We start from the raw sequence: 15,483 nt of genomic DNA on the forward strand, positions 1-15,483 counted from the left end.
TCTCCACATCCTCTCCAGTACCTGTTGTTTCCTTACTTTTTAATGATCGCCATTCTAACTGGCATGAGATGGTATCTCATTGTGGTTTTGATTTGCATTTCTCTAATGACCAGTGATGAGGAGCTTTTCTTCATATGTCTGTTGGCTGCATAAAAGTCTTCTTTTGAGAAGAGTCTGTTCATATCCTTTGCCCACTTTTTGATGGGGTTGTTTTTTTCTTGTAAATTTGTTTAAGTTCTTTGTAGATTCTGGATATTAGCCCTTTGTCAGATGGATAGATTGCAAAAATTTTCTCCCATTCTGTAGGTTGCCTGTTCTCTCTGTTTCTTTTGCTGTGCAGAAGTTCTTTAGTTTAATTAGATCCCATTTATCTATTTTGGCTTTTGTTACCACTGCTTTTGGTGTTTTAGTCATGAAGTCCTTGACCATGCCTATGTCCTGAATGGTATTGCCTACGTTTTCTTCTAGGGTTTTTATGGTTTTAGGTCTTACATTTAAGGCTTTAATCCACCTTGAGTTAATTTTTGTGTAAGGTGTAAGGAAGGGATCCAGTTTCAGCTTTCTACATATGGCTAGCGAGTTTTCCCAGCAATAATTATTAAATAGCGAATCCTTTCCCCGTTGCTTGTTTTTGTCAGGTTTGTCAAAGATCAGATGGTTGTAGATGTGTGGTGTTATTTCTGAGGCCTCTGTTCTGTTTCATTGGTCTATCTCTCTGTTTTGGTACCAATACCATGCTGTTTTGGTTACTGTAGCCTTGTAGTGTAGTTTGAAGTCAGGTAGCATGATGCCTCCAGCTTTGTTCTTTTTGCTTAGGATTGTCTTGGCTATGCAGGCTCTTTTTTGGTTCCATATGAAATTTAAAGTAGTTTTTTCCAATTCTGTGAAGAAAGTCAGTGGTAGCTTGATGGGGATAGCATTGAATCTATAAATTATCTTGGGCAGTATGGTCATCTTCATGATATTGATTCTTCAGATAGGGTAGACATTTTCAACCACATGTATAGAAATAAGGAATTCAGTCTTCATAGAAAAATAAGATCAATATAGAAGACCAAGAACTTCTGGTTCAGAACTCAGACCTACATAAAGAAGTGTTGTGCAGGAAGGCTTACATGGAAAAAGCAAAAAAAAATAAATAAATAAAATAAAATAAAATTGAAAATACATAAAGAAGAGAAGAGCATCAGAAAAGGAATAAGTGAAAGTAAAATAAATAATTTTATTCTTAATTGATGTAACAGTTTGTTCAAAATAATAATAGCAACAATGTATTTGATTTTACATACACACATACACACACATATATTATACTCCCATACCTGTGGGTTCCCTGTTAGCAGATTCAACCAACTGTGGATCAAAATTATTCACACACAAAAAAGAAGGCCAGGCACAGTGGCTCACACCTTTAATCTCAAGTGCTTTGGGAGGCCAGTGTGGGAGGATCACTTGACGCTAGGAGTTCAAGACCACCCTGAGCAACATAGCAAGTCCCAGTCTCTGCAAAATAAAAAGTTAGCTAGGTGTGGTGGTGCACCCCTGTAGTCCCAGCTACTTGAAAAGCTGGGGTGGGAGGATCATTTAAGCTCAGGAGTCTGAGACTAAGGTAAGCCATGATCATGCCACTGCACTCCAGCCTGGATGACAGAGCAAGACCTTGACTGAAAAAATTGTTTTTCAAAAAAAATTAAAAATAACAATGCAACAATAAAAATAATACAGATTTTAAAACAGTACAGTATAATAATTTACAGGAGGATAAAATACAGGAGGATGTACATAGGCTATATGCAAAAACTATGCCATTTTGTATAAGGGATTTGAGCATCTGCAGATTTTGGTATTGGCCAGGGGGTCCTGGAAACAATCTCCTGTGGTTACTGAGGGATGATTGTGTGTGGGGGGGGGTGTGCATGTGTATGTGTCTACATAAATATACACACATATATACAGAACATATATGTATAAGTGAAATGAATGACAACAATGATTCAGAGGGGACAGGAGAGAGGAATTAGAATTATTTTGTTATTATTTTGTTATTTTGTTACTCACACTACCCATGAAGTGGTATAGTGTTATTTGAAAGTGGACTTGGATTAATTGTAAATATACATTGCAAACTCTAGGGCAACCACTAAACTAAAAGATTTTAAGGCTGGGCACGGTGGCTTCATGCCTGTAATCCCAACACTTTGGGAGGCCGAGGCGAGCGGATCACAAGATCAGGAGATCAAGACAATCCTGGCTAACACAGCAAAACCCGTCTCTACTAAAAATACAAAAAATTAGCCGGGTAGGGTGGCAGGCGCCTGTAGTCCCAGCTACTAGGGAGGTTGAGGCAGGAGAATGGCATGAACCAGGGAGGCAGAGCTTGCAGTGAGCTGAGATTGCGCCACTGCACTCCAGCCTGGGCGACAGAGCAAGACACCGTCTCAAAAAAAAAAAAAAGTTTAAAAAGAAGTACAACTGATATGCTTAAAAAGGAGAAAAAAAGTAGAGTCATATAAAATGCTCAATTAAAACCATAAAAGACAGAAAAAACAATAGAAGACAAAAATAGGAAAAAAGAACAAGAGCAACAAATAGAAAAGAGCAAAAAACTTGATAGATACTAATTTAATTATGTCAATAATCACTTTGAATGTCAATAGTCTAAATAGACCAATTAACACGGTTTGTCTGAGGAAATGAAAAAACAGGACCCAACCAGTAGTCTGTCTACAAGAAACCCACTTTTTATATAAAAACATATATAGATTAAAAGTAAATTGGGCCAAGCGTGGTGGCTCACACCTGTAATCCCAACACTTTGGGAGGCCGAGGTGGGCAGACCCCCTGAGGTTAGGAGTTTGAGACCAGCCTGGCCAACATGGCGAAACCCCGTCTCTACCAAAAATATAAAAAATTAGCCGGGTGTGTTGGCATGTGACTGTAATCCCAGCTACTCGAGAGGCTGAAGCAGGAGAATTGCTCGAACCTGGGAGGTGGAGGTTGCAGTGAGTAGAGATCATACCACTGCACACCAGCCTGGGCAACAGAGCAAGACTCCATCTGCAAAAAAAAGAAAAAAATTAACCAGGGATGCTGGTGCCTGCCTGTAGTCCCAGCTACTCAGGAGGCTGAGGCATGAGAATTGCTTCAACCCAGGAGGCAGAGGCTGCAGTGAGCTGAAATTGTGCCACTGCACTCCAGCCTGGGTGACAGTGTGAGACTCTTGTCTCAAAAAAAAAAAAAAAAAGAAAGAAAGAAAGAAAAGAAAAAGAAAGAAAGAAAGAAAAATATCAACAGAGTAAACAGACAACCTACAGAATGGGAGAAAAGTTTTGCAAACTATGCGTCTGGCAAAGATCTAATATCTAGCACCTATAAGAAACTTAAACCAATTTACAAGGGAAAAAAAAACATTAAAAAGTGGACAAAGGACATGAAAAGACACTTTTCAAAAGAAGACATAACATGTGGCCAAAAAGCATATGAAAAAAAAAGCTCGACATCACTGATCATTAGAGAAATGCAAATCAAAACCACAATGAGATACCATTTCGCACCAGTCTGAATGGCTGGTATTAAAAAGTCAAAAAATAACAGATGCTGGGAAGGTTGTAGAGAAAAACACTTATACACTGTTGGGAGTGTAAATTAGTTCAACCATTACAGAAAACAGTGTGGCAATTCCTTAAAGACCTAAAGACAGGACTACCATTCAACCCAGAAATCCCATTACTGGGTATATACCCAAAGGAATATAAGTTACTCTATGATAAAGACACATACATGCATATGTTCATTCCAGCACTATTCACAATAGCAAAGAGATGGAATCAACCTAAATGCCCATCAATGATAGACTGGATAAAGAATGTGGTACATCAACACAATGGAATACTATGTAGCCATTCAAAAGAATGAGATCACGTCTTTTGCAGGGACATGGATGGAATTGGAGGTCATTATCCTTAGCAGACTAATGCAGGAACAGAAAACCAAATACTACATGTTCTCATTTATAAGTGGAAGCTAAATGATGAGAACACACGGATATATAGAGGGGAACAACGGACACGGGGGTCTATCAGAGGGTTGAGGGTGGGGATAGGGAGAGGATCAAGAAAAATAACTAATGGGTACTAGGCTTAATACCTGGGTGATGAAATAATCTACACAACAAACCCCACGATACACGTTTACCTATGTAACAATCCTGCACGTGTACCCCGATCTTAAAATAAATGTTAAAAAAAGAAACCTTTCTTCTTTTCTAATATAGGCATTTAGTGTTATAAATTTCCCTCTAAGCACGGCTTAGCCCCACTCCACAAACTTTAATGTACCACATTTTCATTTTCACTCAGTTGAAATATTTTCTAATTTTTCTTTGTATTTCTTTTTTAATCCATGCACGTATCATTTAGCCAAATATTTTGTAATTTTCCAACTACTAGGAGATTTTTTGGATACTTTTCTGTTATTTATTTCTAATTTAATTCCATTGTGGTCAGAGAACATACTTTTTAAGGTTTAGAAGATTTTCTTTCTTTCCCAAGGTGAAGGAGAGACCCCTGCCATGGGACTCTCCCTGATAGCCCTCGTGGGCCTGCACTACCTTCTGCAGTGGTAGTGGGAGAGACAGGTGGTGAGCCTCCCTTGAGATAACTGCTTCATCATGGGCTGTGACTCGGGCTTTGGGAATCTGCTGGCCAGACAGCTGGATATGCAAAGTTTGAGGGTGCTGGCTATGTGTCTGATGGAGAAGGAGGCGGAGCAGCTGAGGGGCCAGACTTCAGACAGGCTGGAGACGGTGACCCTGGACATCACCAAGACAGAGAATATCGCTGCAGCCACCCAGGGAGTGAAGGAGTGCATGGGGGACAGAGTACGGTGCAGGGCGTGGATGGCGGGGGCAGTGGGGGAGTCTGTCCTTCAGAAAAATTGCTTTGTCCTCAATGTCTCTGGTTAGCCAAATAATGTTCCAGGTACAAAATATTAGGGGTTAGCTTAAGCATATACTGGGGATGTGTTTTCATTGCTGACAGATACATTATGTATGATGACTGTTCTTAGGACTGACAAATACAAGCATTTTTATGAGAACAGTGAATGAATGCTTGGAATCAAGATTGCTCTGAAATATTCAGGTTGTGTGGTACGTGTCTACATCTGGGTAGAAGGAGGGAATGAATGAAAGATAGGGAGGTATAGATAGTAAAGGTATAGAAACTGGTATAGAAAGCAAACTGCAAGAACAGTGGCCCTCAAAAATCCAGGGCATGAAAATGCTAACTTAGTAAATAAGAGGTGTTTATTCTTTTTCACTCTTATTTGGAGAAACTTACTTCACAAAAGGATTCTTAGCTGCATCCTTTAGAGCAGGAGGTAATTACACTGACTACATTTTATTTTGCCTTACTGAGAGTGGATCACTTGTATAAATCAGTGTTTTCCAAGCTTACTTAATCATAAGATGAGAAAGACCTGATTAATCGAGGGGGATTCTTAATAAGTTTTATTATTCAAAAAGTACCCCTAGCTGAGCCTTAGTATGAGGCAATCAAATCACATCTATGTTCTGATCACTAAGGCATGGTCTGTGTTTTTCTAGGTGTTGTTTTCCTACCATCAGTTGTAAGCTAGAGTTTTTGAAGCAGCCCAGGGAGTTGGCAGAAACTTTGTGAGCCTAACCAAAGACTGACTGTAAGACAAGAGCCAAATTTCAATGATTGCTGGAGAAACTCCAAAGCAGGCCATTTGGGGCCCTCTGGTGGCTGGGGGGGTACACTGAGCAGGACAGCAGGACCAGCTGCAGCTGAGTTCCAACATGGCATTTTACACATTCCCTTGACTTATCATGGCAGATCTTGACTCTCATCCTTGCATCAATGTGGCACAGGCCTCAGGGCCAGCTGGCATCCTACACAAGTCCTCTGAGGGGTGAGGGACAGAAAACCCCCCAGGAAGAGGCTGAAGCCAAAAGGTCTCCTAATCAGCCTGAGACACCAGGAATAAACTTGAGGTCCAACAAAGTCAGGTCTTTTGTCCTATTGCCATGAGGAAGACTGCATACCAGGGGACTCATGGGTTGTCTGATCAAAGGAAAAGAGAATTATTATAGGATATGGAGATGAAGCGATTTCTTGATAGACTCCAAGCAAAGCAGGGCTCTGTGAAAAGAGATCAACTCCAGGTCTGGATTACAAAATGGTCCCAAGGTCTTGTTTCATTAGAAAGCACAGTTTAGATGTGAAATGTTTCCAGCAACCCCTATCTAAAGTTCTTCACCTGGGTTATATAATGAGGCTGCTTCTGTGTCAAAGTGACTCAGGCAAGGGTGGGATATTTCATTTTTATGATATAATTTTTTTAGACATGAGGTTTTGCTTTATTCCCCAAACTGGTCTCAAACTTCTTGCCTCAAGCCATCCTCCCACCTCGGCCTCCCAAAGTGCTGGGATTATAGATGTGAGTCACCATACCTGGCCTCTTACAATAGAATTTTAAACACTGAAGTGTTTGATAGTCTTTGCTTTTACAGAACAAGATTTCTCAGTGAGTAAAAAGTCTATAGTCACTCAAAGAAAGAGGTCATTAAGACACTTTACAGTTGCAGCATGTCCTTCAAAAAACCCTTTGGCCAGCCAGAAAGATACTTTCTCTGTTCAAATTAATATTTACTTTCTCAAGGATCAGGGCAGGGCATTGAGAGGGGTGAGTGCAGGAGAGGGAGGTTGGTGAGCAGCACAAGGACTTGCCTTCTTTAGAATTCAATCTGTAGTTATCTTGCATTTCCCTCCTGCACATATCCCTTCTGCTCCAAATTTTGAAAGGAAATAGGGAATTAATATTCTCTCCCTGACCCTGGAGTCCTCCCATCCCCGGGGCCTTGGGTCCAGACATGACCAAAGGAAGTGAATATTTTAGCCCTGGGACTATTTCTGTTTGAGAAAAGTAAAATGTCTTCCTTTTGAGATTTGAGCAAGCAAAGCCTTCTTACAGCTCTTGACAGCAGCATAGATTTGTGGTTAAAACTCACAAGGAAACCGCTTAATCTGTTTTTCTTAGGTTTCTGATTTACTTGGCAACAAACTAAGGCCAAAAAAGGCCGGGAAAATGGAATCCCTTCTGTCTTTGCTCCCGCCTGGCTAGCTTTCTACCCACGTGGATTACCCCCCCGGCATGCTCAAACAGCTGAAGATTCTAATGCCTCATAAATAAAACTGTGTGATAGTTTTTAATAAACAAAAACAAAATCTTTTTAAAATGTGGCTATCACTAATTCACTGAAAATTACTTGGCTACCATTAATTTGTTTTAACATAATTACTTATCACTTTTCATCTTGCAGGATCAGGAATTTGTTTCAGGTAATGGTAACTAATCTATAATTTATTTTTAAATGCCATAATGTTTAGGAACAAATTTAATCAACTAATGAGGTTGATATATTCTAATTACACTCAAATCAGTGTTTTTTATTTTGCTATTGTCCTTATAATCTGGAGAAAATAATGTTTGAGAACCAAAAGAAATTTGGTGGATCCTTGAAAATTTCCTAGACACAGAGCCTACAGTAAAGTGGCCATGCTAGAAATGCTTCTTTATTTCTCTCCTCTTCCTCTCCCTTTTATAGGAATAAAACTCAGACGAAAAAGGACCTCTGCTATCTCAGATATAAATCTGACTAATTGACTAAAGATTGAAGAGTTTCACAAAGTCATAACCCTCCTTGTTTTCAGAAATAATCCCATTACACCTTGAGGACCTAAATCCCAACTTGCTGGTTCTGGCAGCTTCCTAGGTTCACCTTGCCCAACTTTTTCCTCCTCTCTTAACCTAACCCTCTTTTTAAAGGCCATTCCCTCCTTGAACACCTCCATGATGATTCCGTTACAGTAGGTAGCTAGTCATAGGTGAGCAGGGCAGGAGAGGGCCACTCTCCAGCCCCCACCACCAGGAATGTCAGGCAATAATCAGGTGATGGTCAGGCAGTTGTTGCATTGTCTCTCTGAAAAATAATTGGTCACAGCCAGCACCAGCGAAAGCAGCCTCCCAATAGATAGAAACACCCAAAACTAGTAATTAGCAGCTTCCCAATAAGATCTCAGGATTAGGCAAGTAGGCTCAAGAATGCACCCTAAGAGGCAAAATGGCAGACAACCTTCCTCTAGGAACACTGGACTGGTAAGGGAAAAACACCTCAAATGAGCGTGCCTACAACTCCAGCAAACACGCTGCACATGTGGCCTCTCCCAAGTGCTAGCAGTCCACTGTGTATGCAGAGAGCCCACCCCAAGGGAAGAATCAGGAGAGAAGGACTGCAAGATCCCAGAGGTATGCCAACATATAAAACCCAAGTCAAACCATGTGCTTGATCTCTCAAGTCGATGGTTGGCCCTCTTCCAAGTGTACTTTACTTCATTTTATAAAACCCAAGTCAAACCATGTGCTTGATCTCTCCAGTCAATGGTTGGCCCTTTTCCAAGTGTACTTTACTTCCTTTCATTCGTGCTCTAAAGCTTTGTAATAAACTTTCACTCCTGCTCTAAGACTTGCCTCAGTCTCTCCCTCTGCCTTATGCCCCTCAGTCAAATTCTTTCCTCTGAGGAGGCAAGAATTGAGGTTGCTGCAGACCCATATGGATTCACTGCCAGTAACATAAGTTGTTGCCGTGACTCAGATATACTCTGCTGCTAACATACTTTGGTGCCAAGTGACTCATATCATTTCCTGGTGGTAAGACACCTCTATGCCTCTCCTTCTTTGGCTTGAAGCATTCAATCCCCGTACATGGTTTCCTTTTTCCTTTTTGCTCTCCTGCTTACTAACAAACCCCCAGAATGATTCCTCTCAGCCACAAGTGGCTCTGCTCCCCCTAGTTGATCTCTCAGCTCACCTGATGGGTGGCTCATGGGGGTGGGAAGGACCTTGGGGTCCACATTGAGTAGAAGGAGACACTAATGGTCCTCCAGGACAGGAGGTGCACAAGAGTGGTAGGGCTAAACCTAAAACCATGCAATGTCTGGGGTCTTCTCTGCTTTTTCAACTAAAATCACCTCTTTCCCAAGAACGCACACTGCCTTTTCTGTTTTCTCCATGTGTATTCTGAAATGGCCTTGTGCACCCACGGGACTGTACTCCCTGGGGGCAAGTCTGCCTCTTTACTTTCACTTCACATGCCATCTGACTTCTTAAACACACAATCCCTGTTATTTGTGCACCCACAGCTCTTGCTGCATCTGCATGGCCGCAAAGACATGGGCTCCCTTGAGGATATCCCCTGAGATTTATACTTGTTTTTACCCTACCAGCTTGGATGACCTCAAACTGGATGGCCTCGCATTGCCAGGACAGACACTAACTGGAACCCCAGGTCTGCCAGCTCCTTATGACTTAACACATGCTTTTCATTCCTGTTATGCCCCAGGGCCAAGTTTTCCAGTGGCTCTTGAAGCAGTTTGTCTGCACGGGACCTCACTCTGTGGTCTTTTAAGGATCCCACGTACTTGCTTTTTTTGACTTTGCACCCTTTTGGGAGGAGGGGAAATTCTTTCTTTGCCATTTGTGATTTCTTACTCCAAGTCCCAAGTCCTCTGGAGGTTACTACTTTATGTCAAGAGGGCAAATAAATGTTGCCCTCAGGAATTCAAGGGCTGCTGTTTTTACAAACATATGAAGGCTTTCCATGAGTATTCTTCTCACTTCCTCCCACTTCTTCCTGTAGCCTCCATTTCTCTAATTAGTTCCATGCCCTTCTCAATATGCATCAAGACCTCCAAGGTCATATAAGAAGGGAGGGAAGTCCAGCCCCCTTGAAGCAATTAGCTAAAAAAAGAATATGGGAAATAGGAATCTGAGAAAAGAGGTTATTTTGTTGCTAGAATGCTCCAAATGAGAGTCACTATAAGGTCATAGAGATAAGGCTATAGGACAGCCTAAGGCTGCAGGTACAAGAGACCCATAGGACAAAGATGAAGGTTGGTCCCCGGCTAACAGATTACCATTAGAACAGAGATGCAGGCAAGCTTAGGGGTACACAGTAAGACTGGTTCATTTCAGAACCCCAAGGATTAACAGGGGGCCCACTGTTCACTCCAGTGTCTCCTCTGTTCTCAAGTGGGTAATTGTGATGAGACGGGACCAAGGTTAAGGGTACGCACTGAGACCAGTTCATTCCAGAACCCTAAGTGTTAACGGGGGTTGCCCTATTCAGGATAGAAGGAAAGTAAAAGGGTATGCCTTCTTTTTCCTTTTTTTCCTTTTTTGTTCTTCTCTGTTTTCTCTTTGCAGATGGGTAATCACATCATCATACCACAGGACATGTCCCTCGGATGCATCCCCAAAAACTGGGAAAAGTTTGATTCCCCCAAACCTAAAAAAAAAAAACAAAAACCAAACAAACAAAAACTCATTTTCCTTTGTAACACTGTTTGGCCTAAAAATGAACTGAGAGAAAATTACAAAAGTCAGCCTTGGAACCCAGTGCCCTTATGCAGGAAATCCTCAAATTAACCTCCTCAGTCTTTCAAAACTGACTGTAGAATAAGGAGGACAGGGCTAAGAAAAAGAAAAAAAAAAACAGGGACAAGGGGCAGGCTCAGCTATTGGCTGATTTACAAGCTCTCCAGTCCCCTCCAGGTTGCCCTCAGAATACCCTCCCAGGTAACTGCCATTGGTGTGGGGAGCCAAGGCATCAGAAGGCAAACTTCCCCAATCGGATAAATGGGAAGAAAGCCCCTCTAGGCTTGTTCCCTCTGCCACCAGCTCAGCCACTGGAATGGGACTACACTGAGGGCTGAAGAGCCCCTGGGACAAGATCCCAACCTTTGATGGCCTTGAGCTGAAAGGGCTCTCCACTCTGGCTGGCTTCCGAATCAGACATCGTCATCAACAGAACAAAGCCAAGGGCAACTCTGGAGACAGCAAGTAAAATTATAAATTACCCTTTTGGGTTCAAGACTTGCCTACTCTGTCCTAATCTCCTCTGAGCAGCTCTCCTCCAAATCCAGTCAGGTAATGAGGGCAAATGGCACCTCCTCCCTCCAAAAGAAAAGATTCACACCCCTTTGAAGGGGAAGGAACTGCGGGTGTATGTGTGTATGTGTGTGTGTATGTGTGTATGTGTGTGTGTATGTGTGTGCGTGCGTGCGTGTGTGTGCACGCGCTAGTGTGTGGACAAGGAGGTGGGGGCAGCTGAGTTAGAGTCCCAACTCTTGGACTCCATTTGCTATTCTCTTCTTTCTCCCCCACACCTATCTGGTGGTAGTGGGCGTTTATATTTGCGTTCCTTTTCATTCATTTCTAAATCTCTTAAAAATTTTGGGTTGGGGGTATTGGGGAAGGCAGGAAAGGGAAAAGGAGAGTAGTAGCTGAAGAGCAAGAGGAGGACATGGAGATGAAGAAGAAGATTAACCTGGAGTTAAGGAACAGATCTCCGGAGGAGGTGACAGAGTTAGTCCTTGATAATTGCCTGTGTGTCAATGGGGAAATTGAAGGCCTGAATGATACTTTCAAAGAACTAGAATTTCTGAGTATGGCTAATGTGGAACTAAGTTCGCTGGCCCGGCTTCCCAGCTTAAATAAACTTCGAAAATTGGAGCTTAGTGATAATATAATTTCTGGAGGCTTGGAAGTCCTGGCAGAGAAATGTCCAAATCTTACCTACCTCAATCTGAGTGGAAGCAAAATAAAAGACCTCAGTACAGTAGAAGCTCTGCAAAATCTTAAAAATTTGAAAAGTCTTGACCTGTTTAACTGTGAGATCACAAACCTGGAAGATTATAGGGAAAGTATTTTTGAACTGCTGCAGCAAATCACATACTTAGATGGATTTGATCAGGAGGATAATGAAGCGCCAGACTCTGAAGAGGAGGATGATGAGGATGGAGATGAAGATGATGAAGAGGAAGAGGAAAATGAAGCTGGTCCACCAGAAGGATATGAGGAAGAGGAGGAGGAAGAGGAAGAGGAGGATGAGGATGAGGATGAAGATGAAGATGAAGCAGGTTCAGAGTTGGGAGAGGGAGAAGAGGAAGTGGGCCTCTCATGCTTAATGAAAGAAGACATTCAGGATGAAGAAGATGATGATGACTATGTTGAAGAAGGGGAAGAAGGGGAAGAAGAGGAAGAAGGAGGTCTTCGAGGGGAGAAGAGGAAACGAGATGCTGAAGACGATGGAGAGGAAGAAAATGACTAGATCATTCTAAGACCAGATTCTCTAATGTTTCTGGTGTACAATAGAGTGATCACATCTTTGTTTCTTCATGTACGATAGCTATCCCTACAGAAGATAATGTGTAACTTTTTATAGGAAAAGTGTGGTTTTGCTATTTTTGCCTTATCATTCCAAATAAGAACTAGTCTGTTAATGATCATATTGTATGTAGAGAAAAATTTTCATTGACTCCCATTGTGGAATTCCCTAGCAATTTATTTAGACCTAATTTTTTAAATTCAAGCTTACTGTATTAGTCATTTTTAGCCCATAATTAAAACATGATCACTTTTACACAGGTGTAGTATGGTGCATTTCATTCCTTATTTATAAATTAACTGAAATTACAGTTTGCTATAATATAAAATGACAATAGTCTCTTGAGTGTGGTAAGTTGGTTATTTTTTTAGAGGTGATCCAGGAATCTTTAGTTTGAAGGCAGTTACCTTTTTTTTTTTTTTTTTTTTTTTTTGACTAAGAGTGTTTGGTTGCTTTTTTGTCACAAGTAACTTGGAAAATAGAAGCAGAATAGTAAAGGTTCTATTCAGCAACATAATTCATGGATTTTGTGGAGGTTCTATTCAGTAATATGGTTCATGGATTTAGTGGTGACTGATAAGATTTTATTTTTGAAGGAAAAATTGCTTATACTAAGTCCAGAGACATGCAGGTGAGCCCTTTTGTCAGGCTGCAAATCATGGCATGCCGATGGTTGTTTATTTTGTTTTTAGGTGTGCATTCTTTTTCTTCTTAGCAATTCCTTTATGATCACCTTCCCTTCTTGTTTCACTCCCTCCCGCTCTCTCAAAAGAAAGTTGGGAAACTTGTGAAACCCAGGAAAACCTTTAGTCTTATACCTCAACTACCTTTCAGTCCTGTCTGGGTTTTAAATAAGTGAAGTGGAAGAAATTGAGTATTTTCTGACATAAGAATATATTATCAATACAGTTTTATGCAGTAAGCTCTGCTTACCATAAATGTTTCTTGGTTGACAACATCTAAGACAATATTAGTGGGATGAAGAAAGAAAAGCAGGGGTGCTTTTGGAAGCAGTGTTAGTGTTCCTCAAAAGTCAGAACAATTGCCTGTTGATATATTAATAAGACATTAAAGTCAAATTTTAATGTTGGCCTCTCAAATGATTTGGATACCACTCTGCAAAGTATTTCTAACCTTTAATTCCCAGTTTTAAAGCAGATATAATAATAGCACTTAATTGGAATATACTAAGCAGCTGGAAAAATATTTGAAACTAAATCGACATTAAAATTAAGATTTGTTTTCAAGTGGATGTCCATTAAAAGTAGAAAAATACTTGGGATAAGTGAGTGTGTGTTTCCTTACATGGCTACTAAATAAAATATAATGAGTATACAAGTATATCTCCTCTTTTGCTATGGAGGCTCCATGTTCAAGGCAATGGCTTTTTAAATCTTGGCTATCTAAAATTTTTTCCCTTTGTTTTGAATATTTGTAAGTTTTTAAAAAGTTAGTGTCAGCAAATTAATTGAAGTTATGCTTCTATACTGGGACATATTTAAATACTGAGTATAGTACTGCTGCTACTGCTTCTACAATGTAAAATGTATGACTTGGTGTTTTAAAGTAAAAATTATGATGTTACTTGTGGAGAAACTAAAAATGTTGTACAACTGACCGAAAGAAAACCCTTGGGATAAGTTTAGTGAAGGGATTGGAATCCCCAAAAAGATAACATTTTTCTTCTGCTTTTAAAAACTGAAATTCCCTGTTCTAGTTCCTAACAATTCTCATTACATACTATGCCAGATTACAAAATACTTATTTTTAAAATGAAATCTATATATTGACTTTCTTATCAATCATCTTACTGTGCAATCAAAATTAGAGTACTTTGGTTTGAAAACAACACTTAGAGCCTCCAGGTAACTTTTAAGACTTATTTAGCTTTGTGGGTGGTATTTTCATGCAAATAAGTAAGGGTGGGTTTTATATTTTGTAGAAGTTTTCAGTCCTATTTTAATGCTCTTTGTATGGCAGTATGTATATAGTGTGTTAAGTTCCTCAAGAATCTCCTTAAAAACTTTGAAGTTAATACTTTTGTGCAACTGTGTTTTGAATAAAGCCATGACAGTGTTAAAAACAAACAAAAAAATTTGCAGTACTCCTGATTATTCTTTTATTGTTTTTGACTGTTCCCTGTTTTTTTCTGTGACTGCTGTAACTTAAAGTTTTTGAAACTGAATTGCTTCAAATAAATTGAAGATTTGTTATAAAAAAAAAAAAAGAAAAGATTCACACCCCTTTGGGCAAAAATATACTTTCCAAGATGGGTGCTTACTTAGTATTTACCCAACCTTTGAATTCATCTTTCCCTCTAGCCCAAGCTTGTACAACCCATAGCCCATAGGCCACATACAGCCAGGACAGCTTTGAATGTGGCCTAACACAAATTTGTAAACTTTTAAAAAACATTATATTTTTGCTTTTTTTTTTTTTTTTAGCTCATCAGCTATCATTAGTGTTAGTGTATTTTATGTGTGGCCCAAGACAATTCTTCTTCCAGTGTGGCCCAGGGAAACCAAAAGATTGGACACCCCTGCTCTAGCCCTATTTCTCCTGGGAAAGCTACCTAAATCTTTAACCAATAACTTCATCCTACACAGTCCTGCCTCAGGGGTTTAGACATAGCCCACACTAAATCGGACAAGCCTTAGCAAAAATCTAACTGAGCAGTCTCTTGAGGGGGGATAACTTCTACTGTACATAGATAACCTCTTATCTGCTCCCCCTTCACGGGACCCACACAGCAACATACAGCACAAATCTTAACTTTCTAACAGAGGGAAAATGATTTGTTTTATTAAAAGATAAAGTAAAGAGGTATTTTTTGTAAGGAAGGTTATAAAGAAAAGAGGTTGTGTATGAAAAAGGATCTGGTATGGTAAATTATTGTCCTAAAGTAAAATAACCGGTTGTTTAAACAGAGGGATGCTTAGGACAAGTCAGAAAGTCCAGGGATATCATAATTAGTCTGTGTGAGTCATGAAAAAGATTCTTGAAAGGGAATTTATGAAAGAAATGTTATACAATTTTAAAAGTTATTAGGCCCTCTACATGCTTCATAAACCACTGTTATTACTCTTAACTGTGCAACTTGCCTGCTTTAAAAGTAGGTAAAGCCTGGGGACATGCAGAGTTAGCCATGTCCCCCAGCTATGCTGGAAAGAATCAGACTGTATCTGCACTTCTGTCTGGTGTCCTGGGTGCCACACCTAGTATATAATTAAAAT

At 40.2% G+C, this 15,483-nt stretch overlaps 1 protein-coding gene across 1 annotated transcript; it reads left to right on the forward strand.

Annotated features, from left to right (window-relative positions):
• Positions 1–10,934: 10,934 nt before the first annotated feature.
• On the forward strand, positions 10,935–14,482 carry LOC109029066 (acidic leucine-rich nuclear phosphoprotein 32 family member E-like). Its single transcript, XM_055359327.2, has one exon. The coding sequence runs from the start codon at positions 11,387–11,389 to the stop codon at positions 12,191–12,193; it is 807 nt and encodes a 268-aa protein (XP_055215302.1). The 5' UTR covers positions 10,935–11,386; the 3' UTR covers positions 12,194–14,482.
• The last annotated feature ends 1,001 nt before the right edge of the window (positions 14,483–15,483 follow it).

Source organism: Gorilla gorilla, chromosome 10 (assembly GCF_029281585.2).
Source record: "Gorilla gorilla gorilla isolate KB3781 chromosome 10, NHGRI_mGorGor1-v2.1_pri, whole genome shotgun sequence".
Classification (NCBI taxonomy): Eukaryota; Metazoa; Chordata; class Mammalia; order Primates; family Hominidae; genus Gorilla; species Gorilla gorilla.

What these genes read in the sequence shown, in the direction of transcription:
- LOC109029066 (XM_055359327.2), top strand. Translation starts at nt 11,387, where the DNA reads ATGGAGATGAAGAAGAAGATTAACCTGGAGTTAAGGAACAGATCTCCG.